The sequence below is a fragment of the Thunnus albacares genome, chromosome 10 (genome assembly GCF_914725855.1).
Source record: "Thunnus albacares chromosome 10, fThuAlb1.1, whole genome shotgun sequence".
Classification (NCBI taxonomy): Eukaryota; Metazoa; Chordata; class Actinopteri; order Scombriformes; family Scombridae; genus Thunnus; species Thunnus albacares.
In genome coordinates this window covers 530234-557653 of record NC_058115.1, presented here as the reverse complement: position 1 = coordinate 557653, position 27420 = coordinate 530234, and the positions used below count along the sequence as shown (strand labels likewise).

The window sequence follows — 27420 nt, the reverse complement described above, 5'->3', positions numbered from 1 at the left end:
CCATGTGGGACTGCTGTGGACAGACGAAGGGCAGCTGATTGATTATTCTGTATTTGGATAGACTCAGATTGATTTAACAAATATGATTCTATCCATTTAAGTGTATCTGAACAAAAAATGAAACTAGACAACTTAGACATGAGAATTCTATGATTCACAGTATCAAATGCCTTCTTGAGGTCAAGAAACACAGCTCCAACAACACCACCTTTATCCAATAGAGATTTAACTTTTTCTATGAAAAAACAGTCGGCTGTTTCAGTTGAATAATAAGCTCTGACGCCAAACTGCATTGGGTGCAGAGCAAATGAGCTAGTGTTCAGATGGCAGGTGATTTGTTCAGCTACCACTTTCTCTGCAACCTTTGATACTGTAGGTAGGATACTGATGTGTCTGTAATTACAGGTGGAAAAGGGATCTCCACATTTAAATACTGGGACAACAACAGTTGACTTCCAAACACTCTGAAACATTCCCTGAGAAATTGAGAGGTTAATAATTTTGGTAATAGGATTAGTTAGAGCTCTTTGAGCATAACTGCATCCATACCAAATATATCCCTTGCTCTGGATGGCTTAACAGATTTAATCATTCTGGCAACCTCTGATTCAGTGACATTCCTTATGCTGAAAGCCGGTTACATTGTATTGACTGGACAAACATTTGTGTATTCAGGTGAAAAACATTGTGCAATGGTAGCTACAGAATCAATAAAGTAGTGGTTAAGAGCTTCCCCAGGATTGTTTGTAAGCATTCCATTTACTTTAAGTTCAAGCAGTTTCCTGTCTTTATTGTGATGTCCTGTTAGTTTTTTTTTAACTGGTTCCAGATAATTTTAGAGTTACCTCTTGCCTTTTCTATTATGGTCAAGAAAAAATCTGCCTTTGCTTTTCTTAGTTTCTTTACCACCTTGTTCCTTAAACTAGCAAAATGTTGTCTTTCATGACTCAACTTAGTTTTTAATGCAGTTTTTAAGACAAGATCCCTTTCTTTCATTAGTTTTAAAATGTCTGCATTTATCCAAGGGACAGTGTTTTTGTTATTTTTGCGCCTAAATTTGCAGTTAAAATCTTTAATAATGCTCTCTAGTTTTTTTGAGAATATTTGACTGTCTTCTTCATGGTCTATGCCCAGCAGTAGATCATGCCAATCAATCTGTTGAACAGCACTTTTGAAGTTCTCCTGTTTGTTTTTGGGAATTCCAAAAGATTCATATTCTCTGGCATTAGGGCTAAACCACTTATTGCTTAGTTTTCTTGCTACCAGTGTCAAATTGTGGTCAGAGAGACCAGGTACCATATTATAGGATTTTAAAATTCTCTCAGGTCTGTTACTAAATATTAAATCAATTTGAGTACTGGTGGAATTAGTTATTCTTGTGGGCGATCAGTTGCATGAGGTCAAAGTTATCGGTTATCTGTTTGAGGTTCTTTCTAGAGGATTTGTCCTCCCAATTGATGTTAAAATCTCCCATAATAAATACTTCTTTGTTGAAATTACATTCTTTTAATAATTTCTCGAATTTCTCATAGAAACTAGTATTGGGAGAGGGAGGACGGTAAATTACAATAAGAATAGAGGACATCTGTGGTGACAAAATTATATTTAGTCCAATACATTCCAATTCCTTACAGTTTGACCAATGGATTTCATTACACTGGATACTATCTTTCACATAAATCATAACTCCTCCTCCCTTTGAGCCCACTCTATCTCTCCTGTAAATGTTAAAACCAGGGACTTTTAATGCTGCTGATGGAGTGTTTTTGTGAAGCCAAGTCTCAGATAAACAAAGGAAGTCTAAATTGGAATCCAGTAAAAGATGATGGACTTGATCACTTAAAGATTTAATACTTCTTACGTTCAAATGCCCACCCAAAAGACCCTTTGGCTTAGCTTTAGGATCCCAAACGGTTTTTGACTGATTAACAGTCCGAAAAACATCCCACTTCCTGTTTTTTGAGATCGCCGGATTTACCAGTTTCCTGTTTACATTGTGCATAGTATTTCCAACTGCACGTGGATTACTTGAACAGAAGTCAGCAATGGTCGGAATATTCCGTGGTTCAGCCGGTGAAGCGTCCCCCTCGCTCCCCGAAACAGCCGAAACGCATGGACCCGCTGACAACGCCGCGGCGCTCCCGGCCTCCACGCCAGCACCCAACCTCACCCCCGGTGCCAACAGACCCCCGACGGCACGTCGCGACCCGTCAAACCCGGTCCGGGAAGTCCCTGGCAGCCCGGCCACCGCGACCGCCACACCAGCTCCTCCAGTCCGGGCAGGCACACTCCCAACAGCGTGCAACAAGCGGGGGCGATGAGGAAGGTTAGTTTGTTGAACATGATCAAACGGTAACTTGTCACTACACAAAGTGCGTACCTGTTAGACAGTTGTGTTGCGTGTTACGTCCGCTGAGATGTTTGCTTCATTCTCTGGTTTAGCGTGGAGCGGGCCGGGGCACGGATGAATGTCTTCAGATAACAGCAGACAAATCGTAATGATCAGTGCATCACTGTGTTGAAGTATAGTTGGTGGCTTTGTATGTTTCTTCATTCGATTGTACAAAGATGGATACATGAATGTCAAAGCTAGCGTGTGTTTCCCATATACAAAGTTTCCCATGGCTTGGTTTGTTTGTTAGCTTAACAGATCAGCATTGTTTGCATGTATTTTTCCATAAAAGCTTAGGAGTGGGTTAATGTCAAAAGGTCTTAAAAAGTTAAAAAGCAATCCGTATAGTAAGAGAGCTGTGACTGCACCTGCTCTACCTGCCGCCATCTTGGCCTTTGGCCTTTGACCTCTAGGGTTGCAACCCACGCTGGGCAGCAAACTAATTTCTTCCCCACCCCCAGAGTCTGTCTGAACAGTCTGAAGTTTCACTATGTCAGGGAAAATGTTTGTTCTATTTGTCTCCATATCAAGTCTCACCAGAGTTCCTGAAGAGTCTGTCTCCACCAGTGTGGAAACAGTGTGTCTCCTCAATAGTCACAGGAGCGGCCTAGTAGTCTCCTATCCAGGCTCAGCCCAGCACCACAAGTCATTCCAGCTGATCGTCCAAGTTACCTGCCGGTTGGGGTTCAGGGGTCCGCATTGTCCCAACAAGGCGGTCAATTTTCCTGGTTGGTAATTCAGCCTTTGTCTTGGTCCACTGAAAGTCAATCAAAAGGTTTCATAATTGGCTGAGTCATAGCAGGCAATTATGCACAGCTATAGCCAGGATTCCACCAACACACCCCACACCATCTTGATATATTTTTTAATAATCTGGATTTTATTTATGCAGTTAAGTACTCTCGGAGGGGCCCTGATGGCCTAGTGGTTAAGTGCCCACCATGAACCATAATATCCACCATATAGGAAGTCTACATGGTACTTTCTATACACTGTCAGGAATACACAAGGCAGATAAAAGTTACAGCTTTATATTTACATTGCCTGTAAAAATCCTAAGGTTGCCCAAACCTCCCAAATTAATTAAAAACACATTTTATTTAAACAGTGCTTTAAAGAGGCACTCAAATAAAAACTGAACACATAACCTATTCAGTGGGAACTACAGCCCTCCTCCTCAGTGTATTTGTGTGACTGCTGTGCTGTATTTGACAGGTCATTTCTTATTTACAGACCCATTACATAGAATGGTGACAAAACAAGTTCCAACACAAAGTTCTGAAACATATCGTTTATTCTGGATAATTGTTACTGCTCTACAGATTTTTTCTCCCTCCCTTCATGCACAGAAAAAGGACAAGAATGAGCTGAAGGATTATGACAAAGCACCCTTAAAATTGATAAGTTACAGGTAGTTTTGGACATTTTAAATCAGGATTTTTAAACGTGGGGTAGGATCAGCCTTCTAGGATATCCCACCCATGATATAGTGACATCATAAGGTGAAGCACGTTTGAGTGTCACAGGTAAACCATAAACTAAACCTCAGGTGATACAATACAGAGGATATGCTTGCTTGAATTTTCTAGATTTGCAAAAGGATAACATGACAGCCATATTCTAATATCAGCATGTCATTTATACCATGCAGAAACTGAGAGCCTACCTGAAAGTTTCATCCCAAACTGAAAGCTATTTGAAAGCTTTCAATATAGCAAGAAATTCACTTAGTCATTTAATTAGAGAATTGTTTATGTTATTGACATTTAGGGTTAAAATGATTAATTGAGTCAAAAGTCAAGTGTTGATTTCTCCCTTCTATTCTATACTGCTGAGCATTAGTACTGGAGCCTAATCAGGATAATGTCCATGAGCAAAGCATCATACCTCCAGCAGATGTGTACAGCAGCAGGAAACTTGTTGTGCAGCTTAGCTCATGGCTGTCAACATGGACAACAATGAAGGACAAATCAAAGCATACATGCTGAGCCAAGCCTCTATGACTGAAGTCCACTCAGACCTTTTTGTTACTCTGCTGACCGTAAATAGAACTTTTTTGGAAAATGACAGTTGTAATGACAGATGTAATGAAAGACCTGGGACCCTGTTGGACCTTCATGCACAATACCCATCAATGCCCAAATTCACATCAGTCATCTCACTAACAAATGTTCATTCATGGTAAAGGCAAGGGTCGAGTAATAACACAACATGCACTGTATCCATGTACGGTTACCTCACAGACAATATCAGACTTTTAAAATAAACACATTAATATACACATTAATTTGTGCTGATGACAGATAGCTTTATTATACGTTATCAGCAGCTCTTATCAGCAGCTGTACTGTAGAGTCCAGAACTGGATTTTTTTGCCAAAACCTGCATGATTGTAAGTCAGTCATGATACAGAATTGATTAAACAATGCAACTGTGCATTCATTGATTTTATGGTACGCTGAAAAGACATCTGACATTTTATCACCTTATAAAGTTGATATGGTGAAAGCATTAGCAGACAGTTGCTATTTACACATCCAGCTGACAGAGCAGTGTGTTCTTCCCATTGGAGTGGTGTTTTTTTCACCTAAGCAACTCCTGGCTCTTAAGCTGCTAAATGCTCCCCTATGTTCTCCAGCTAGCATCTATCCTCTAACTGTTGCTAGACAACTGGTTGATGAGAGCAGAATATAAGGGGTGGGAAAATTTAAAAGATACACTAAAAGAGACTAATTGCTCTGTAGAGCAAAGGAGAACAGCACAGTTGGTGATAACTCTCGGGGTTTGTCACTACAAGCAACCCATTTCCCATTACACAGTCATCTGGCCCATTGTTAATATAAAATATTGACTAATGCAGCTTTAACTTTGTTTGGTTTGTAGTTGGTTCAGTGATGTAACTAGCCTGACAGTTGCTGTACATAGTTTGTGGGGATCAGTCACATACAGAGGTATTGCCCTCTGCCAGGAATATGTTGACGTAGGTGTGGCCTAAGCCTGGTCGGTACCTGGTTGGTACACCGAAAAACTGCTGAGATCACCAATCTAATCTAAAATGCATTATATTATAGTAGAACTTTAAAAGTATGTGATTGGTGTCAAAAACATTTCTATGTGCCTGCAGCTCTGCTGATGAAATTTCTTTAAATTCTTAAACATATGGCAACCCATTTTAGTGAAGGCACACATAAGTGTTGACATGGTTTGCTATTCCGGTTGCACATTTAAGACTAATGTGATGAAGGAAAATTATGCCAGTGAGGCAGTCTGGGCAGTACTGAGTTAGAATAAGGGTGGACTGTTACCAATATCATTACTCTGCATCAGCTTATAAACTCTAGGAGCCCCATCTTTTTTGATAATTAGAATTCCAGCAGCTGATCAGTGTGTGTGAGCAGCCTCTAATGTGAGAGATGGTATGCATTTTCAAAGTGCTGCACCATTGTAGACACATCTCCAAGTGTGGGTACCCTGACTGAAGCCTGTCAACCTTTGTGATTCAGTGCACATCGTTCTAGTTGGTTAGAACCTGGGAGATGGGAGCTGTGTCAAACATCTGCAAGTCATCAGAATACTAAAGAGAAAAACTATGTGACATAATGTGATTGGGTAGAAATAAGGTAGAAACTCTTGACAGGTAACTTTTCCACCCCTGATTTTAGCAAATTCTCTCAGAAGTCATGTAAAAATTAAGATTCTGAGGAGTTATCAGTGTGTCATGTCAATACCTTCAGAACCCAAATATATACCACCGTATTATACACCCAACTCATTCATTTGAACTGTATTGTTGTCCTGGCCTGATACATCTTTCCCGTGCTGACCAGTTCTCTTACAAAATGCAAACACATACAGCGTGGTGGTTTTTGCATTTGCAGTCAGTCATGATACAGGATAGAGTAGATAAGAGTACATGTGTGTTTTGATGTAGTTAGCTTAAGTAGCCTACAGCCCTGCCAAGTGAAATAAGTGTCACTTATGGCTTCTGGGGTGAATGGGGCCTTAAACGGACTCTACTTTCATCTCCTGGCAACAGCAGAACTCTGGTAAATATGGCCAAAAAGCATAACTAGAAATATATTTTTATTGCACTACAAAGTTTACTGTGACTACACCTACAGTTACTGTGTAAATCACTATCCTCTGCACTGAGAAACCATGGTGACTGGGCTTTCATAGTGTCATCTGTCTGCCATGGTGACCAGCACATTGCCTTCAACAGGAATGGAAACAAGCTGATTGATGGGGCATGACAACAGCAGCCGTGATCACATCGTTTTCTTCTTAATTCCTCCCCAGTCCCAACTTCACCCCATGCAAGCTGTGATGATAACACAATGAGCCCTGTGAACAGTGAGAGGAGGGCTCGGTTAAACCTGTTCATCAGTCCAGTAGTGTATTTTCAGTAGGGCTGCTCTGTGCAGCTCGCTGCTGTTTCTTCTTGTAGCTGGGCCAGCGACACACTGGGCAGCAGTGTCTTCCTGCTGCCAACCACACCACAATGCACTGCTGGTGGAAGGCGTGACCACAGGGCAGACCCATCAGCAGCTCCTCACTCACAAAGCTCTCCAGACACACCACACACTCAGAGCACTGCAGCATGTCACAGGGCCATACTGACCAATCACAGTGCTGATGATTAGAGACACCTTCTGGTGCCCTGTCAGCTGATGGTGAGCCTACGTTCCCATGACGACAGCAGAGGGGTGATGCACAGTGACAGCTGCTGCTGGGGTCCATGTTGCAGACAGAGAGTGTGTTGCTGTCCTGATTGCATGATGATTGCTTGTGCCTTCTGCTGCTATGTGGAGGTTTGCTGAGACTCACAGGGGGGCAATCACTCTGCGCTGTGCTCTCTATGTCTGAGTGTGAACTATCTCTCTCTTCTAGCTCCCCACTGGATCCCTCCTCTCTGTGCTGACCAACAGCTCTGAATCTCCAGGTGGGCAACGCTTTAATGTAGTCCATGTTTACTAATGGGCGGAGCCAGAGATCAGGAAAAGCCAAGCGCTCAAAGAAGAAGTTGGGATCATCCTCCCAGTCTGAATGGTCAGATGGGACCTGCTGCAATGATGCAATTGGATGGAGCAGATAGGAAGTGTACCAGTCCCACAGACTGGCCAGCCACTCCAGGTTGGTGGTGCTGTCTTCTTGGCTTCTGACGCCACAACGGCGTTTCTTCTCAAAATAGTCGACCAGCAGGCCATGGGCCAGGTAGGTGGACAGGAAGAGAGCTGGGTGGGAAGAGTAGAAGGTCCAGTCAGCCCTCACCATGCTGGCCAATGTGGTGGTGTCAGCATAACGAAGCAGCTTCAGACTGTAACCGTACAGACTGTCCAGATAGGGCAGCTGGAGGAGAGCCTGGGAGGGATCAATCTGTGATTAGTGATTAGATAATTAGTGATCAATTATTATCCATTTCCTGCCTCTTCCCTCAGTTAAAAGTAATAGGGTAGTCTATGAACTAGACTATGAGAGAATAAAACATGTCTATGAATCCCTACATGCTTTGACATTATTGCTAATTATTAACGTTTGTCAGACACCTTAGAGGATTTCAAGTTTGTCCGAACCTGAGTAGACTAATACCTTAAACAATTAACTCAAAATGGAAATTAAGTCATAATCCACAATGCTAGGTATATTTTTATTTTTTCAGCATCACTTTAATTTAACCCCCCCAGCCCGTGTGAAATATTTATTTATTATATTTATTAGTGTAAATCAATAATAAATGTATTCTGAGTTTTTCACACCACAGAAACCACCCAACCAAATCTAAATGATTAGAAAATATTGTGAAGTATATAAAGTTAGGTTTCAAAATCATGGAAAAAAAGCAGTATTCTGAGCTGTGAAACACTTGGGGTGTGTCTGCTGAAGGTGCTGAAACTAGACGCCAACTGAACAGCCTCTGAACCTCTGAAGATAATGCTCATGCTGAACTCCCTTATATATGCAATGATATTTTGAAAATAAAGTAACACTAGGAGCCACTGTTTAATTCGGCACTTATTTTATAGGTAAATGTAGACTTAACTTCAGTAAAAATGTAACTTAAATGACTACTTAAACAATCCATCACCAATCATCGTTATATTAAATTTTCATTTTTTTCATTGGGGTCCAGTGTTAATGTTATTCACTTCTCTCCTGAAAAGCACAGATAAGGGGCTGGATGTAGCAGCTGCCAGAGTACGTCTGTAGTGACAACAAAGGCACCAGAATAGTGTCTGCAATGCAGCCCTTGGTACCAAGGGTGAAACTAGACAGAGCACAGGGAGCCACACAGCAGTGCTGCACCAGCATTTGGACATATCTTATATCCTCTGGTGCAATGTACAGTCTCTGGTGAACAACATGGATGAACTGGGACTGCAGATCACCACTCATAAAAGGATTATGGACTGCAACGTAATGATTTTTATGGAAACGTGGCTTAATAGCTGCATCCCCAATAGTGCCATTGAGCTACCGGGGTGCTACATCCTCAGGGCGGATACAACAGCTAATGACTCCAGAAAGACCAGAGGTGGGGCATGGGGACTGTGCATTTATGTTAGCAAAGGTTGGTGCACGGACAATGCCATTGAGAGGCACGACTCTGCTAACCTAGAGTTTACAACTGTTGTGACTGCAGCATACACCCCCCTGGATGTTAATACTAAGCTTGCAATGAAAGAATTGTAGCATGCTATGATGTAGTTCTAAGAACATGATATATTTTAAATGTTTATTCATGCATTTATAAACATCTATAAGCATTTGTGTGACACATCCATTACTGGTAAATACATAATTAATGAATGGTTAGTATCATATGACAGATCACATATAAGGATAAATATGTGGGTCATGGCACCTATAAAGTGGTTTAACCCTAACCCACCAATTAATTATTATACATGTGTATGAATGGTTAATTAATTCTTTATAAACACACTGTAAATGTGTTGTATGCCTACATATAAATATTTCAGTTATAATTCGTTAATAAAGAGAGGCAGTTGCGGAAAATGTGTGTGTTGTAGATGATTTCCTACCAGAATAGGAAGCCAGGACACCAACAGTATGGAGTTGTAGGTTCCAAGTGTTCGGATCAGAACTACAAATCGTTTCACTGTTGCTCCCTGTCCATGAAAATGAATATATGTTAAAAACTCTGTGTACGAGGTGTCTAATCAATGGTGGAAGAAGTAGTCAGGACCTTTACTTAAAGCCCCCCTCAAATAAAAAAATGTGTTTTTCTTATTGTTCCTTCAGTTGAATGTTGCTTCTCTGTGCAGAGTTTTTTTTCACATTCATCTGTTGAAGGAAGAGAGTTTCTCTGTGCTCACCTTAAATCTCAGTTTAAGGAGTGTACCTACAAGCATGATTTATGACATCACAAGTTTGGAGGTAATCATGATCCAGTATGCAAGTTATACAAGTGGTGTGGAAACTTGAAGCCTCCAGTGCACATACACAGAGAATGGACTTTACAGTGAAATAGGAGACATGAAAAATATTTACATATTCATAGCTTCAGAATTTTCCAATGAGGGAGAAGAAGTAGATGTCATTTTAAGAATTCTTAAGTAGTTAACTTTTTTGTGGAAAAAAAACATATCAGACACAAATTATTATTCCAAGATGAGGATTTTTTTTCTGTGTTAAAACATGTCTCGAGGGGACCTTTAAATAAAAGTAGCAATAATACAGTGTAGAAAAAACTGTTACTTATAACATCTGTTACTCATACTTTTACTTCTACTGCTAAAAGTACAAAAATACTACTATCAGCTAAATGTACTTAAAGTAAACGTACTAATTATGCAGAATGGCCCCTTTTTGAGCATTGTATTATACATTACATTGCATACATATACATTATATTGTTGGATTATTATTATTAATGAATTAGCAGCATGTTACAGCTGCTCAAGGTGGAGCAAAAATACTTTTTTTACATTATACTTTATAATATGTTCGGTAGTTCAATTCATAAAAATGCACCATATATTATAAGCTCATCATATGTTTTCTATGGAAAATCTTATGTGAAAAGTAACTCTAATGGACAAACAGGAAGTGACCTGTGTAATGAAGAGGTCCATCCAGGCCAGTAAGTTGATCAGGACCAGACTGAGGACAAATAGATCATTGACCTCCGGCTGGACCGACCGCAGGAAAGTATCCATGGCAGCCAATGACAGGAACTCCCCTGTACTACAGAGAGGAAGAAGAAATAGAGATTAAAATTGAAAAGAAATCAGTTTTGTTTGTATGAACAATTAAAAAATCATTATCATTTCCACATTCAATCATCACCTGTTGCCATAGTGATAAATGCCTTCAGGCATCTTGAGGATGTAGGCGGGGCTCTGTGTCACACCGATTTCTGATAGGCTGCTGTGGTTGTCCCAGTGTCGTATGTCCACAAAGATGAACTCAATCCTGCCGGTGAACTTGACAGACAGCGAGGAGAAGAAGGCGGGTGGCTGGGACAGGTGGGCGAACAGAAACATCTTCACTGGGTGGGACAGTTCAGAGTGCCACTCCTCCACCAGTTGCTCAGACTGACGCAGAGTTTTGATGCGATGAGCCACATGTGAAGTCATCCAGCGGAAGATGTGTTCGGTTTCAATGCGATGGCCGTTGTATTCTTTGAGCATGACTTTGCCCTTTGATGCTGAAGTCTGAGGAACAGACATGATGAGAGTGGAGCGCTGCCAGCCACGCTTGATACATGACCTGGTGGAAAGAACATAGAACAACCATTAGTACTACAGACATACATTGTTCTGGAGCACTGGCCTGGACTTACTTGGACTTACGTAAGTTGAGGCAGTGGCCTCAACTTATTGGCCTGGATGGACCTCTTCATTACACAGGTCACTTCCTGTGTGCCCATTATAGTTACTTTTCACATAAGATTTTCCATAGAAAACATATTATGAGCTTATGATATATGGTGCATTTTTATGAATTGAACTACCCAACATATTATAAAGTATTATAATATATAAAAAGTATTTTTGCTCGACCTTGAGCAGCTGTAACATGCTGCTAATTCATTAATAATAATAAAAATCCAACAATATAATGTATATGTCTGCTTCAGTGCAAGGAGACATGACAGGTGGAAACTGACAGTTACTGGATGTGCTTTAACTTTATGTGTTCACCCTGGAACATCAGTGTTCTGTCCACTGTTTAAGTATGGCCTACACTTAAACCCATCGGTGTACTCTTCTGACAATCGCCATATCAATGGTCCTGTTCCTCACAAAATGAGCTCTCATTCCTAGTAGTAATCCTTCCTTGCATGTTGTTATGGCAATATAAGCAACATGAACGCATCAGTTTTGCTTGTGCACTGATCCACTGTTTGGAAATTGGGAAGTCCTCATTCTAGCGTGTGCCACCACTCTGTTTAGCACAATATCACATTACCAGACTACAAACTCTTTAGTCATCCCCGACGAGCCGCCACTTGTCACAAACCGGCTCAGTACATATGACAGAGAGGGGAGACCAGTCAGGTTAAAGTGCCGATTGAATGTTTTATTGAAAATAAAGAGTGAGGAATGTATATGCTTCTGTTGAATAGAGGAAAAAACATCAAAACAAACCCAAAACCTGGAGAGATGTGGAGCCTAGCAGAGAGAGGGGGAAACAATTGAGACCAGACTGGTAGATATAGCCTTGGCGGAGGCCTACCAAGGTGCCACCACATTACTTTAATGACTGCCCTGACTGCCAGCTCCTCCAGGACGTGGCCAATTGAACCACTGCAGGCAGTTACCCACAGAACAACTGTGACATCACATCCTTCTTGGGGCAGAGTGTTGGGCAACTGAATTTAACGAAAAACTGATCATTAATATCACTAATGTTAAGTATAAGTAAACAATTCACATTGTAGGAGGTCTAATACTAACCCATATGAAGTAAGAAAAGTCAATGACATGGTGTGACTCGAGCAGAGGTTAAGTAAAAGTTATTTAGAGTGAAGGTGTTGTGGGATGACTTGAATGATTCATAGATAATACATGGGTAAAACAGCCTTTCTTTAATTTCAAACTGAGAGACATGCCTCCCCACTGGACCCTGAACTGACCTCTTTGCCAAGTGGGTGTCTGTTGGCAGGACATTACCCAAAACTTAAACACTGTGACAAAATGGAGGTTGAACAGACCTCTTGAGAGACCATTTTTGACTAATAATCTGAATTACGGCCTGAACTAAAAGCATAAAACTGACCCTATAGCCTCTTTGACTGGAGAAAGACCAAACAACAACCCCCCCCCAAATGGGAAACAGACTCTTTTATCTTACCAGAGCAGAGCCATAAACTCTTACTCACATTCCTGAGGACTTTTGTGAAGCCTCCTTGAAAATCTGAGCCAAACTTGAATTTCATGTAAATTAAATGTCTAATCATTATGCAAGTTATGTAATGTTATTTATCATGTAAATAGAAGAAGAATGGTATAACTTTAATAGTTGTGTGACTATCTACTAAGGAGATATTAAACTTTGATTTTATTACCTTTTTCTACATGTGACCCTACTGCCCTCTCGTGACAAGAGTTAAATTCCCTTATGTTAACTATGGTAACTATGTATTTGTATTTTAAAATCACCTAAGAGTTTAACTTTTGATCTAATATTTTAGTAATTAAATTAGATAAGTAGTTGTATTGGAAGAGTGAATTTTCTGAGGTACAGGAATGCTAGGATATAATGTTTAAAGTTCAGGTTGAAGTTTTCTTGTTGTGCTGCCTTTAAAGTTAAGTTAGTAAATAAATTAGAAGTTAGTTAAATAAGTTTTAAAAAATGGGTGCTGTCTTGGAAACAGTATCAGAATGAGCACGCTGTGGGTTCTTGGAAACAGTGTCAGAGTGAATACTCTGTCCGCCTCTGTGCTGCTCTCCTCCGTCTCCTCCGCTAGCTTAGCCTTTTCTTCAGTTGAGCACAGACAGGCAAAACGGACAGAGCTGGATACATGTTGTTGCTGAATGTATTTTTAATACGCTTCTGCCTTGGAGATTTTTTGTCTGTAAGTAATATGTATAAATAATTATCTAACACTTGCTTTTTAAAGAATGTCATGTAAGAAACTTTTTGTTGTTTTGGTAAAACATGCTCTGATAGCTAGCAGTTAGAGCAGTAGCTAGCTCTGTTCACTATTTAACTTTGTGACTTGTAACTTGTAACTGACTGGTAGTTGAGCTGTGTGTTTAAAGTTCATAGCAGCTTTGTATTTCAGTAGCAATTATGCATTTATGTAGTTATTTATATTATTAAACAATAGTCATATTGAATGTTTTTATATTATGAGGTAAGAGTTGTGTTGTTGTGTTTATATATATGTTTATATATGTTTAACTTTCAGGTGTTAAGGTAATAAAGTGGTAACTTCTAAAGCCAGGTATTACAGTCACAGTCATAATGTCTAAGCCTACTCTAAGATGTTGGTCCTTTAAATCCAATCCTAATCAGAAAACAGAGGACCATGAGTAGTCTATTATGGCTGCCAGTTCAGAATAACAATAATAATAATAATTTGACCAGCAAATACAACAATGCACGTTGGTTCATTGTGTTTACCTTCATTAAATCAGCTGAAAACGACACCAGGCTGATACATAATAACCACACACACCTCTACACACATCAGACTGGTTGGTTGTAACTCAGTATTCTACCTTTTTATGAATGACACATCGAGTTACCAGGGCTCATCATAGCCTCTTTTCCAACATTCTTTTCAGCAAAAGTAGCATCTCATATTTTATTCTTGAGATACAGTACAGTGCAAACACTGTTGTGTAACATTAATTATTAACTATATTACCATTCACGCAGTGAGATAGGCTACATTAGAGTTATGGCTGAAATAGTGCTGGGACTACATGTGGACCACAGTTTACCACATGTTTCAAGAACCCAAGAAGCCTGAGCCCTGGGGGTTTGCACCCAAAGTGTGAAGCTCCACCCATGGATCCAGGTTATCAAAACTAGAGATTCCCCTCTTGTCAGCTCTCTTTCTCCCCCAGCTGTGGCTGGAGCAGCTCCTTGCTTTTCTCCTCCAGCTGCAGGAGCAGCTCTCTGCTCCTCTCTCTCTTCACAGCTCTCTGCTCTCTTGTGTGGCCTGCTCACAGCAGACACACACAGAACTCTTTCTTTATGGCAGAAGACGCGAGAGCCTGCCTAAGACTCAGGAACTAAGTTTTCTAGTGCCAGCAGCTACCACACAAGTCTGCTGGCTGGTTTAACAAGTACAGGAGCCACGGAACACAGTTAGCTTGCCACTAACTCTACACAAAGGACTGGACCTGGGCCCTCTGGCCTGCACGGCTGGAGCACCAGACCTACACAGCAAATCCTGCAACCTTTCAGCTTTGGAGCCAAACCCCTCTCCTGCCTGCCTCTTCCATGGATTCACCAGCTAAGAAGCAGCGCACCACAAAGCATCTCTTTCTTCATGGACTGGTAACAACTAGGCATAGCCTAGCAACATAGTGAAGCATAGCATGGCCAAGCAAGAATGTTTAACTTAATAAATGACTGTACATGTATTGATTTGGCTAAGGTTATTCATTGAACTATTGTTGTGATGTCCTTGTTGTTCATGGTCAGGTTATTGCATAGCCACATCGCAAGGTTACTGTTAGCATGCTTAACACATGTTACATTCAGTAACTAGGCCTTTTATGCACCTAACCTCTTCCTAACCTGGCAGCTTGATCCTACATCAATTGGTCTTGAATGGAGAAGAGGTTTAAAACCTAGTTTTGCAAACTTTGGTTCAAGCAGCACATGTGGTTCAAGACACCACATGGTCTGGCCTTTTATCTCTATAGTTCCCTTTGTCAGCCAAATTGTCAGTATGCCATGTGCTCAGTCACCAGGTGACTGCAGCCATCTTGCCATTGTCTTCCCCACACACACACACACACACACTTGTATATAGGTGCACTTAGCTAGATTAGTATCGTTTGTTTTGCTCTTTTACCTGTTTGTTAAATAAATGCTTTTGGATATACCTGTTGTCTGTTTTAATGTTGCACAAGAATGAGTTTTGCCAACCTCTGCTCTGCAAAGAACTCCAAAATCCTTCAACCTTCACTAGCTTCTGATTTGGTAATTTTGTTTATCATTGTTAATTGTTAATCAAAGTTCCAAATTGATAGATTAGTACACTTTGAGACTGAATTGGCTATCCTTTTCCCTGACTCCAGGGGGGTGCCCCATTATTAATTTTATTAATAATTTTATTGATTTTAATAATTAACGATTATCAAAGATAATCGTTAATTATTGCTGATAGCCAAACTTGTAGCCACGGCCCAACAATAGCGTCAGTCCAATCATGACTATTGCTCCACTAACATTTTTTTCCACACAAAAAATAACCTCATTGACAGAGATGCAGTAAATGATGTTATTAAGTCTGCAATGGAGCTAGAATAAAAATCCCAACTCTTTTCAGTGCCAATACTCGTTTCAGTGCCAATACAACATTTTCCAATACAAGTGTTTCAATGCCAATATTTCCGTTTTCAGTTCAGGTTTTGTTTTGAATGCCAAATTTTATTTTCAATGCCAAAATGTAAATGTCTCTGTTCTGGCCCCATAGTATCAAGAGTGATGCACCTGGAGACATAACCAAGTGCTGAAGAGTCTGGCAGCAGCCATTAAGAGTAAATTTGCTGGATGCAAAAAGGAAACAAGATGGGACTGTGTTTTTTCATGAGGGTGAACAGGTCAGGCAGCAAGGCATGAACAGGTCAGTTTAAAGCAGGCAGGGACTGGAAAATGAAAGCAGATTGGGGAAAACTGCTTATAGTTCCTCAGGAGATACTGTACACTATTGAAGACCAGATCTTCTGGTCAGAAACACAGCGTATTGTGTATTTTGTGGAGCTGACAGAACCATGGCATGACGCAAAAGAAATGGCATATGGGAGGAAAAAGCTTATATATACAGTATTGACAGCAGAGTGTGGCTGTAAACAAGGTCTGCCCAGTAGACGTTAACTGATCTGCCAGTTTTGTTGGCGGATCAGTTTAGTCCCTGTTAGGCTGAAATTATAGTTTCCACATCTGTGAGTCCGTGAGCGTGTCATCAGAGGGTGTGTGCGTAGGCTCTATGCAGATTTGTAGATCTACCTGCAATTTGTTGTGTCCCCGCGGACCTGTCTGCACCAGTCCGCGCAGTCACAATGCTGTGTTCCTGTAGACGCCCGTCTACTGCGCATATGTCAAACGTGTCCTACAAGCGGACCCCAGAAGGTGGTACAAACAGAACAACTACCCGTCCGTGGTGTCTGCAGCTGTCCATGTGTGCATCCGCTCGGGAGTATAAATGAAGCTTTAACTGAACTGGGTATAAGACACTGCAGCCAGTTCCAGTGAATGGCTGTGGGTTAGAAGAAAGATGAATGACTGGGGCAAAGACAGTTAAGTGCAGAACGGTGATGTTATAGACTGAAGTGTATGTTGTGGGTACAGAAAACGTTCTTCAGGCACTTTTAGGCAGAGTGAGGAGAGGAGTTGTATTAAAAGACATTATTTAGGCAGGCATATTGGTTAAAACGTCTGCCTGTTTTGACCTCACAGGGTCTTCATCAGGGCAGAAAAAGTAAAAAATAGCAAAACTTTTTTGTTGCTCAGTGGATTGAGCAACATGCCACCACTGATGGCAACATGCTATTTAGTTAAACATGTTGTTATCTGGTTGTTGTTAGCTAGCATGCTATTAATTGATGATGTCAGCTGGTGAGGTTATAGACAGAAGTGAGTGAATATAGCTACTTGGGAGGGCTGTGTTGAGTGTGTGGGTACAGATAAAGAGGGGAGTGGTTTTGTTGAGCCTTCTCTGTGTCTTGGGCCCAACTCAACGAAACACTTGACTGCACACTTAAGCCCCTTTTACACATGCAGTCTATCCCTGAAATGTTCAGGAATATTTTCCTGCATTGGGTCATGTGTGAATGGGAGCAAGGATCGATATTCAGAGAAATCCGTACCGCCAATTTCCCACCTCAAGACCTAGTAACAGTTCAGGGAAAATGCTGGTATGGCTGTGTTGTGAATGAAAGCAGCAACATTGGGGAGGGGAAGGGAAGGGCACATAAAGGGTTACATCTGTCTGAGGTAAGACGCTTTCACATGGAGCAAGCAAACCAATCACAAGACTCAGTTGAATAGAGGAGACAATGCTATTTTTTGAATGTAAAATATTTTAAATAAACTGTACACACACTGCGTTGACATTCACAGCTAATATTATACTGCTAACTTCATACTCTCTGCTCCAGTCGGTAAAGTATGTTAAGTCAGGGCTAAAGGACGGTGTCACCTGTCAAGGACCCCAGTAGATTTATGATGTTACCGAATAACTTTTTTAACATGACAAGATAGAGCTGTTGTCATCATTACATATCCATAGGTATGTTTTAAATATCAGATGATTATAGTTGAAATACAGCACCCACCAGTGGTCAATTCTTCCCTGAAAAGGCAGAGTACTTCCACACCATAGTTGCACATACTAATCAAATGTGTTGAAACCAAATTAATATTGATTAGCTGCTAGTGACCATGATATCTGATATTTTAAATGCATCAGATTTAAAGCCACTCAGTTATAGCCATTTAAAGGTATGATGATACTGTGGCACTACCTATACAGTACCAGTCAAAAGTTTATACACATCTACTCATTTAAGGTTTTTTATTTATTTTTACTATTTTCTACATTGTAGAACAATACTGAAGACATCAAAACTGTGACACTTATGGAATCATGTAGTAAACAAAAAGTATTAAACAAAAAAAGTGTTTCATATTTCAGATTCCTTAAAGTAGCCACTTTAAGCTTTGAACACTATTCAGGGCCTGAAATTCACTTTTCAAAATGGGGGGGAATTCCCCCCTTATATGCTTCATATAGGGGAGATTTATACACTTTGTGGGGGGATACTGCTTATGACTGAGTGAAAATATGCTCATAACTACAGGTGTCACTTTGTCCTATTCTTACCTCAGATTGCATTTTGTCACTCTCCTCTGATTCTCTGAACTATATACATTGCTGTAATTTGTTGTCTCTTTCTCCTTCTCCTCTCTTAGTGGTCATTGCTATGACCTGCATCAGTGTCCTTAGACTTTCTTTTGGTGGCTCCCTCTTCTGTTTTGTCTCCATCCTCTATACTTTCCCTGTACACTGCTTCATCTCTTTCCACTTAATAACAACTTTGTTGAAAAAAAAAAATAAAAAAAAAATCAAACTGCTCTTGGGGAGGGCTAAGCTCTGAAAAGAGCATCAGATTGGTGAGGTTTGTATTACTCAGTGAATTTATGAATTTTGTTTTAATCCTGTTTTGTGTGCTGAATCCACATTCACATGACATCACAGTCTTTGCTGACTTGGCATCAGGGATTCTCTGAACTATATACGCTGTATCGCTGTAATTTGTTGTCTCTCTCTCCTTCTCCTGTCTTAGTGCACTCCATCTCTTTCATGAATTTAACCAGATGACCAAATTTTGAATTAGCCAATTTGTTTTCTGCTATGAGGTAGGTGGTTTTGAGAAGCCCCTTCATTTCCTCCTCACACTGCAACTGCACAACTTCAATAGCATTAACCATCACGTTCTTTGCTGAATCTGCTTTACACTTTCTCTTCAAGGCTGCTGTATGTGTGTTTTTCTGAGCAGGTTCCACTTTAGATGATGTAGATTTACATTTTAGCCAGTGGTCCATGTTTGCATGCCTTCAAGTTCATATCATTGCAAGCTTGTCTGTATATGTTAGTGAGAGATGCTGCAACAGCAGAGGGGGCTCGTAGCCTTGTAGAAAGCGGGAGAGAGAGTACGCCAAGTGTGTTGTCCAGGCATCGCTGTAAATGTGTGCGAGAATTTCCTGCATTATAGGTGCTAGATTCGCGGGAATCGATGAAACTATGCGCAATACCCACAATCCCGCACTGAAATTCAGACCCTGCTATTGGCAATATCTTAACCAGCTTCATGAGGTCTTCACCTGGAATGGTTTTCAATTAAGAGGTGTGCCTTGTCAAAAGTTAATTGGTGGAATTTGTTGCCTTCTTCTCTGCGTTCAAGACCATCAGTCGTGTTGTGCCGAGGTAGCGGCTACCACAACATTCTGCAGCAACACGCCACCCCATCTGGTATGCACTTAGTGGGACCATCATTGGTTTTTCAACAGGACAATGACCCAAAACACACCTGAGAGCACTGGAGTGCTGCATCAGATGACCTGGCCTCCACTAAAAGCTGACCTAAACCCAACTACGATGGTTTGGGATGAGTTGGACCGCAGAGTGAAGAAAAAGCAGCCAACAAGTGCTCAGCATATGTGGGAAATCCTTCAAGACTGTTGAAGAAAAGCCTCCCAGGGGATTACCTCTACCCTTCTATGAAGCTGGTTGAGAGAATGCCTAGAGTGTGCAAAGCTGTCATCAAAGCAAAGGGTTGCTACTTTGAAGAATCTTAAACATATTAAAACATATTTTTGTTGGTTTAACACTTTCTTGTTTACTACATAATTCCATATGTGCTACTTCATAGATTTGCTGTCTTCAGTATTGTTCTACAATGAAGAAAATAGCAAAAATAAAGAAAAACGCTTGAATGAGTAACTGGTACTGTGTATATAAATAAATTTGGCAGACTTATAGTTAATACCTACCTTATGTCCTGCCTTGATATAAATGAAAACTGCAGGCCTGGTTCCTACCTGTAGTCATTAGAGCAGTTAAAGGTTCCAGTCCTGATTCCAAACTGAGACACTTTCTGCACCATTTTCCCCCAGTTGGACTGACTGAGCAGAGCTTCCCGGTTCTGGGCAATGACCTGCAGGTACACAAAGGGACAGAGGGCACACCAGTAAGGATATAAATAGAACATCCACATTTGCATGATGTGAACAATAAGCATGGCAACACTTGAGGAGGTTACTATTGATGGTATGTAAGGCCCCTAAATCAAGCACGTCAAGCATATTTGTCATTGTGCAATGACACATCGTACAGATGCAGGTAATTGCGGATTTGGTCCATTAACTTTTTTTTGTAAGTTTTCCGCCATTGTTGTTGCTGCTGACATGTCTATTGATCAATGACCCTGTTACATCCCCATACTGCCCCTACGGTTCATGTGCGTATTGCATCTTGTGGACACATAGCGTTTATTTCTGAGGACATGCACAACCAGCGCTCCAAACAGATGCAGCATATGTGAGGCAGCCATCATGTGCATGCAAACGTGTAGTTAAAAGCAAGTATATCTCTGGCCTAAGATGTGCTCAGAGAAAACTGAAATGATTTTTTTCTTTTGCAGATTTGATGTCTATTTGATGATTTTGTTGTCTGTGATTTTGGGCACTAATAATTTGATAACGGCCCACTCTAACTCTGAGTGTTTTGGGTTTGATCTCCAGCTGTTCTTGTCCTCCAGACCACCTCGACTTGCTCCTGCCTCTGCACCTGACACGGAATATGGTTCAGTCTGTATTTATCTGGTGTGTTGTGAAGGAAACAAGCTTTGGGAAAAATGTGTTCCAAAGATTTAGAGATCCTGAAAGGAGCGAGTTGTGGCTAATAGCTGTCAAAATGGACATAAATACACCATTTGTGAGGCTCAGTAGAAGAGGGGCTGCGAGAAAACGTCACCAGTTGAGCTTACAACAGTTGTAAATAAATACATAGTATGTGGTTTACTCTGTAACATGTAAGTAAAAAGTCAGTTCCAGCAACAAATCTGCACACAACTACTAGAATGTATCCCTCCACCACAGCTTGGCATGGAATGTTCAATAAAAACCAAAAGAGGGAATTTCGTTCTAAACAGGTTGTAACTTTGGAATATATTGACTCGATTTAGCTACAGATGCAGCCATCTAGAATTGCTGGCTGATCCGTGACAGGTCTATGACAGGGTCCATCCAGATCCATGGCAAATCCCCTCTGGGTCCTTGGCTGTAATTAGATCCCCCCTGATGATGTAGTGAATGCAGCCCCAACTCGTAACACCCATGAGCACCATGTGTGGAAACCAGTTGCAATACTTTATTTATCCACGAGCAGGAGCAGTGATTATGCCCAGTGCCGCTGGACATTTTCATTGACTTGATCAAAATTATCACTGATTGATCAGCTGTTCTCATCAATCAATCAATCAATCAATCAATCAGACTTTATTTGCATAGCACTTTTCATACAAATACAATGTAACACAAAGTGCTTTAAACAATAATAATACCCTTCCCACCAGCCCCCACCCTGTAGCAGCCAAGAATGTAATAACTACTGTTAATGTAACAATTGCCGATAACATAATAATTTTCCCATTCTTAATATAATAACTTACCCATAATGTAACAAAATTTCTAAACCAATAACATAATAACTTTTTGTGCATAATGTAATAAGTTATTACTGCTGACAGTGCTAACATGACATGGTTAGTACCAATGCATGCCTTAGGTCTCCTAGTTTCATATGATATCAGTATCTTCACTAGCTTTAAAACTGAGCCCACTACAGCCTCTGAAAGATGTCGGCCGGGGGTGCAGATACCCCCATGTGTCTCTGAGGGTTAATTAGCACATTTCTATATCCTCTTGCACAAAATATATGAGAAATGTCAATCTATGTGCATGAATCTCACCTAAATCTCTCTAGGAATTATGACTATATATTTGTTTGTGGTACTTGATGGTTAGACTCACCTCCAGCCCTGCCTTCTACTACTTAACCATTTGACTACCAAATGAAGTGTGAGCACATTTTTGCAAACACAGACAATTTCTCTTACGTCATATAATATGAAATCTATACCTCTTTGAAGATGCTTTGTCCTTGAATACAAAGATCACCATTTCTTTTCATGAAAAAATATCATATTTAATTAAATGTATTTTAATTAATTTTTCAAGAAAACTGTTTCAACCACACTATTATAGCTATTCAGCACTCTATCTCTATATGTATATATAAAAAACCTGACTCCCGAAAAGTTACATGAAAATGTGTTACCAAATCAGAATCCTTGCCCTATTTACACCCCTGGCTATTTGAATACAGTCATGATAAGCCTGACAAAGAATCTATAACTGAAGCAAATTATATCTATAGTTCATTCTTGAAGACTTTTCATTACAACTTCTGTCTTCCTTATCACAGATGTTGAAAGGTAATTAGTGATTTAATTTAAGTAAATACAGCTTATTTAGGTGAGATTATGTAAATAGATAATAATATCTCTTATATATTTAGTGCAAGAGGATTTACAAATTTGTGAGATCATTTTTATTAACCCTCAGAGACCAGCGGGGTGTCTGCACCACCGGCTGACATCTTTCAGAGGCTGTAGCGGGCTCAATTTTAAAACTAGTGAAGATACTGATAACATTACAAAACTAGAAGACCTGAGGCATCTATTAGTACCAACCATGTCATGTTAGCTTGTCAGGAAGGGGGCTAAATAACGCTTCAAATTTAAGCTAAATTTTGGTGAGTGAAAAACTGGCATGGCCATTTTCAAAGGGGTCCCTTGACCTCTCACCTCAAGATATCTGAATGAAAATGAGTACTATGGATACCCACAACTCTCCCCTTTACAGACACGCCAATTTTATGCTAATCCCATGCTGTTTTTGACAAAACCATGCAGTTTACTATGGGTTTAAGGAGACATTCAAGTTTGTATGGAACTGATGTGTGTTGATTCAGATTTACTCAAAAACTGGAAAGTGGCACCAGGCAAGCTAACATGACACAAACAAATATATGGTCACAATTCCTAGAGAGAGAGTAGGTGTGTGTGCGATCAGGTTTTTGGGCAGCTATTTGAAAGAGGCATCAGTAAGGGTAAGTGTCATGGAAGTGTCATACTTTATAGCCGATAAATAAAACTTAAAGTGATATAAGTATATTATTACATTATCAGCTCAGTTATAGGGCTGGTCCAGCCAAAAAGAGGAAAAAGACATTTGCTCTTTCTACTCTTTTCCTCCATTTCAGTTATCCACTGCTCTCTCACACTATAAACCTTTCTGCTCACCATTTCCCCTCTCTTTTATTTTTTCACAGGTATGTCTCCCTCACATTCACAAACAAATGACATCATCGGTCCCCAATGTCAGTCACAAATATCAAACATGTTTTAAAAAATCTTAATGAAAACAACTGGCAGCAACTAGATCTGAAGACTTCAGATTAGGGTCTTTACATATCATGCACTATACAATTTTTTATCTGCTGACTGTCAACACCAACTGACCCAGATTGGCTTCGACCTGCTCCAACTCGGTCCCATCAGCGGCCACGCCCAAATCATAATCATAATCAGCTCACCAGTCGTCATGTGTGTCCTAGCCTTTAGAGAGGTGAAATAATGATAATTTATGTATTTTGCCACTATAGGTGTCAGAACTCATACTGCTATGCCCAAATATTTTTTCACATTCACATATGCGGTGAATTGCCTACACTACTGAGAGCAGCTTTTCAACACCAACAGGCTGAAGTGGAAAACACAGCACAGTAGAGACATTTCTATCTACTCCACTTCTTACGTTAATACAATCTGTGATCTGCGTGTGAGCTGCACTCGCAAATCACTGCCGTGAAGCAATCCAACAGCATTCCAATAACAACGTGTTTGTATTTACACCTCCAAGAGGAAGACTGACACAAAAGAATGGTCACAATCAAGGTAGCATACAGAGATATATATCCTGATGAGAATAGGTCATCTAGCGATGTACAGGATGAACATGGAAAAATTCAGTGTCTGAGCAGATACAAATTGATTTAAATGTAGCAGAATCATTGTCATACCCACTTTATCGTTCACCCCGTCTACAGGTTTGTTATTGAGCGCTTTTACCTGAACCAACCAGATCCCATCTTTAGTGTCTTCCACTAATTCATAGAAGTGCATCTCTGCACTGAAGTGTGTGGTGCCAGCATCTCCTGCCTCTGTCTGCTCCTTCTCTTTCTTGATGGCTGAGTACAGCTCCCCCTGTGTCAACTCTCCTGTGGGAGGATAAAAAAAAAATGCCTTGATCTGAAAAGGACTTATCACTTATTTACCCAAACTATATCCTAAAGTCATAAATTCATACATTTCCTTCTAAAACTAAAAGTATTACTTATGTAAGTATGTTTCGGTTAAATGACCATCGTCGGCACAACTTGCATTGTATTTCTAGAGACATACAGTCTAGACAGTATTTGGACAGTTAGTTTTTGTTCTTCAGGCTCTGTGCTTCAGCACACCGAATTTGAGTCTTTACCTGATTTCTCTACCAGCTCGCTGACATCCTTCTTCTCAGCCAGTCCAGAGTATCCCAGCCCACGACACTCCAGGATGGTCTTCAACTTCTTGTAACTGAGAGTAACTGGGTCCACAAGCTGAGTAGCGAACATACCAGTCTCATACCAAACTACCGCTTCAAAAATCCTGGCTAGCATAAACAACAGTATGAAATACAGGAGCAAAAAGAACAGTTTCAACCACATCTTATAGCTGGACGAGAGCGCTGATAGCAGAAGGTTTCTCTGTCAGACGATGTCTGTGACCACTGGACAGACTGACAAACATAAGCTTCCAGTTTCTTTCTATCCGTACACGGTCCGACGGATATTAGCTTAATATAAAATAATATATATATATATCAGACCTTCATCGTTTGCTCGAGTGTGTCTGGGAAGATGTTCCCTGACCAGCAGTCTCAAAAGCATCAATCCTGCTGGCTATGACAGCTAGCTGATTAGCTTAGCATCGCAGGTAGGCCTTGGTGATGTATCAACCAAAACAAACAGACCTAGAAAAAGCTGACGTGTCAGCTGCACGCGCTGCAGTTTCCCGCGGAGCCAGCAGCGGGTTCTGGTTCCGAACTGACCAGGACTGCTGCCGTGGTCCCAGATATTCATAACACTGGAAAATGACAATAGTGACGGAGTTGATCTTCGATCAGCTGGTGTACACAGAGAAGATGACATCAGATCCGGCTCCACCACTCACGTAAACAAGCTACAAAATAAAAGTCCTAAAAGTGCAAGTAAACAAGGTTGCCCTGTAAATACTGTTATATGGGTATAATACGTGACAAAGAGTGAGAAAGATCGAAGTTATTTGTACTTTCATCCTAAATGTTCAAATAAGAAAAGTTTTCCCGTGTACTGTTGCTGGAGAGTAATTACAGATCAACTTTCCGTTACACATGTCCCTTTGTTCTACCTTCTGCTTTAATAGTTTGTTGTTGCTCTTTACTGTTTTTGTATCTATAGAAACTTGTGCATTTTATCTTGTTTTTTGAGTAATGGATGAAGTACTTTGTAAACTTTTTTTGTGCTATGGAAATACATTTAATTATTACAGGCTAAACAAGATTTAATAGGAAACTGATACAGTAACATGGCTTCATTTAATAAAGAAGAAAAAAATCGAAAGAGTAGAACTGGATTATTTGATTTATTTTTAATGCAAAGTTGAAAACCTAAACAAAGTAAGATTGTCCTAAATAGGAGAATGTATTCAGTGGGAATTCAAAAGACCAGTACACAGAGTTAGCCACAGTCATTGTTGGGTAGCCAGCAAAAGACATTTTACAGAGGTCTCAAAGGCAATACTCCCTCTTCATGACTTGTTTCTGTTGTACACAGGAGTGTGTGACTGCTTACATTATCAAACTGTTAACTTGTTTCCTGAGCACAAAACTTATCATTTTGTTATCTATATAAAACAGCTAATTTGTTTCTGTTTCCCTTTGTTCCATTCGATCACTGCATTTAAAACATACAATCAATCTGGATGTTTGAACCCACAAGACACACACAAAAGCAGCAAGATCTTTCACCACAGCACTGTGACTGGAAAACTTAAGTCTTGAGGCACAATTTCAACTGACAGGTTGAAACTGTGCCTCAACACTTGATGGAAATGTTGGCTTGATGGAAATGTTGGTCAGTCATTCAGTCCACCACTTTAGTCCAGAATGAAATATCTATCAACATTGATCTATCAAATCAACATCTATTGGATGGATTAGCGCATTTTTGTACATACACTCATGTTTTTGAGTGTATGTACAAAAATGTGACTTTTCCTCTTCTGCCACCAGCAGGTGTACACTTTTGTTTTTTGTAAGATATCTTACAAAAACAACATTTAGATGGGTTATCATGAACTCTGGTGCAGACAATCAGTATCCCCATAGGATGAACTGAATTATATCTGCTAAATATCAACCTGTTAGCATTGGTCATTATGAGCATGTTAGCATCCTGATGTCAACATTGAAGTCAGAGCATCACTATGCTTCAGTACAACCTTTCAGAGCTGCAGTGCATGTGCTCCGCACATAGGATTCGCTTAAAAGGAAAGTACAGACTTTTACCAGAGTTATCTTATAATTCCTAAGAATGTGTCATTTTACAGCACCTTGCATGACAGTATGTGTATGAATGGATGAATGAATTGTAAAGCCCTTTGTATAAAAGCGAAGCTTAAATGCAGCCATTTACCAATAATCTCATTAGAAGCTTACTTCCACAAATGTAAAGATGTTATCAATGAGGCTGCTGAAACCTGACTACTTATTTGCTGGAACTGTGGTGGACTACAAACAGCTTTGTTGGGACAAAGAAGGTTTGCTGTATCAGTGGCACACAAACATTATATAAATGGAAAACAACAATATGGCACAGTAACTGAAGCATTAATATGGGTGAAACAATCAAAAAAAAGAAGAAAAAAAAAAGAATTCAAACACAGAAACACAGACTGATTGGCTAATAGTTTCCACCGGCAAAAGGTGTATTAAAGGGAGCAGTATACTGTACTTTGCAGCAGAAAGTAGCATCAGTAAGTTCTTACAGGACCATACCAGTGGGTTTGCATGTTTTAGCCCATTTACTAAAAATCATTTACAGTTCACATCACAGCTAAACATTCTCCAAACCATGCTACTGTGTTTTATAAACCTGATTACACAGTGGCATG

At 40.2% G+C, this 27420-nt stretch overlaps 1 protein-coding gene and 1 long non-coding RNA gene across 5 annotated transcripts; one reads left to right on the top strand and one right to left on the bottom strand.

The window, feature by feature from the left end:
- Positions 1-3668: 3668 nt before the first annotated feature.
- Positions 3669-25435, bottom strand: rnf103 (ring finger protein 103). 3 transcript variants are annotated; one of them, XM_044363490.1, is made up of 8 exons: positions 25097-25435; positions 24710-24827; positions 24301-24449; positions 20147-20262; positions 10703-11125; positions 10468-10600; positions 9436-9522; positions 3669-7768 (listed from the first exon to the last, which is right to left on the bottom strand). In XM_044363490.1, exons 1-8 carry the CDS (start codon positions 25100-25102, stop codon positions 6776-6778), a joined length of 2025 nt encoding a protein of 674 aa, XP_044219425.1. In that variant the 5' UTR covers positions 25103-25435; the 3' UTR covers positions 3669-6775. The 3 variants fall into 3 exon arrangements, with proteins under 3 accessions (XP_044219425.1, XP_044219423.1, XP_044219424.1); XM_044363488.1 differs by having other exon boundaries at positions 24710-25435; XM_044363489.1 differs by having other exon boundaries at positions 3669-7753; positions 24710-25434.
- LOC122990242 lies at positions 7437-9409 on the top strand. 2 transcript variants are annotated; one of them, XR_006405292.1, is made up of 2 exons: positions 7437-7525; positions 8559-9409. It is a non-coding gene; the product is annotated as an uncharacterized LOC122990242 (long non-coding RNA). The 2 variants fall into 2 exon arrangements; XR_006405291.1 differs by having other exon boundaries at positions 7440-7525; positions 8554-9409.
- Positions 25436-27420: the final 1985 nt, after the last annotated feature.

Bases quoted from the DNA above. Each gene is read 5' to 3' on its own strand.
- rnf103 (XM_044363488.1), bottom strand. From the start codon at position 24,935: ATGTGGTTGAAACTGTTCTTTTTGCTCCTGTATTTCATACTGTTGTTT. The intron at 20,263-24,300 runs GTAAAAGCGCTC...GTGTACCTGCAG, and splicing joins ATGGGATCTGGTTGGTTCAG to GTCATTGCCCAGAACCGGGA. The intron at 7,769-9,435 runs GTAGGAAATCAT...CACTAATCACAG, and splicing joins TGTCCTGGCTTCCTATTCTG to ATTGATCCCTCCCAGGCTCT.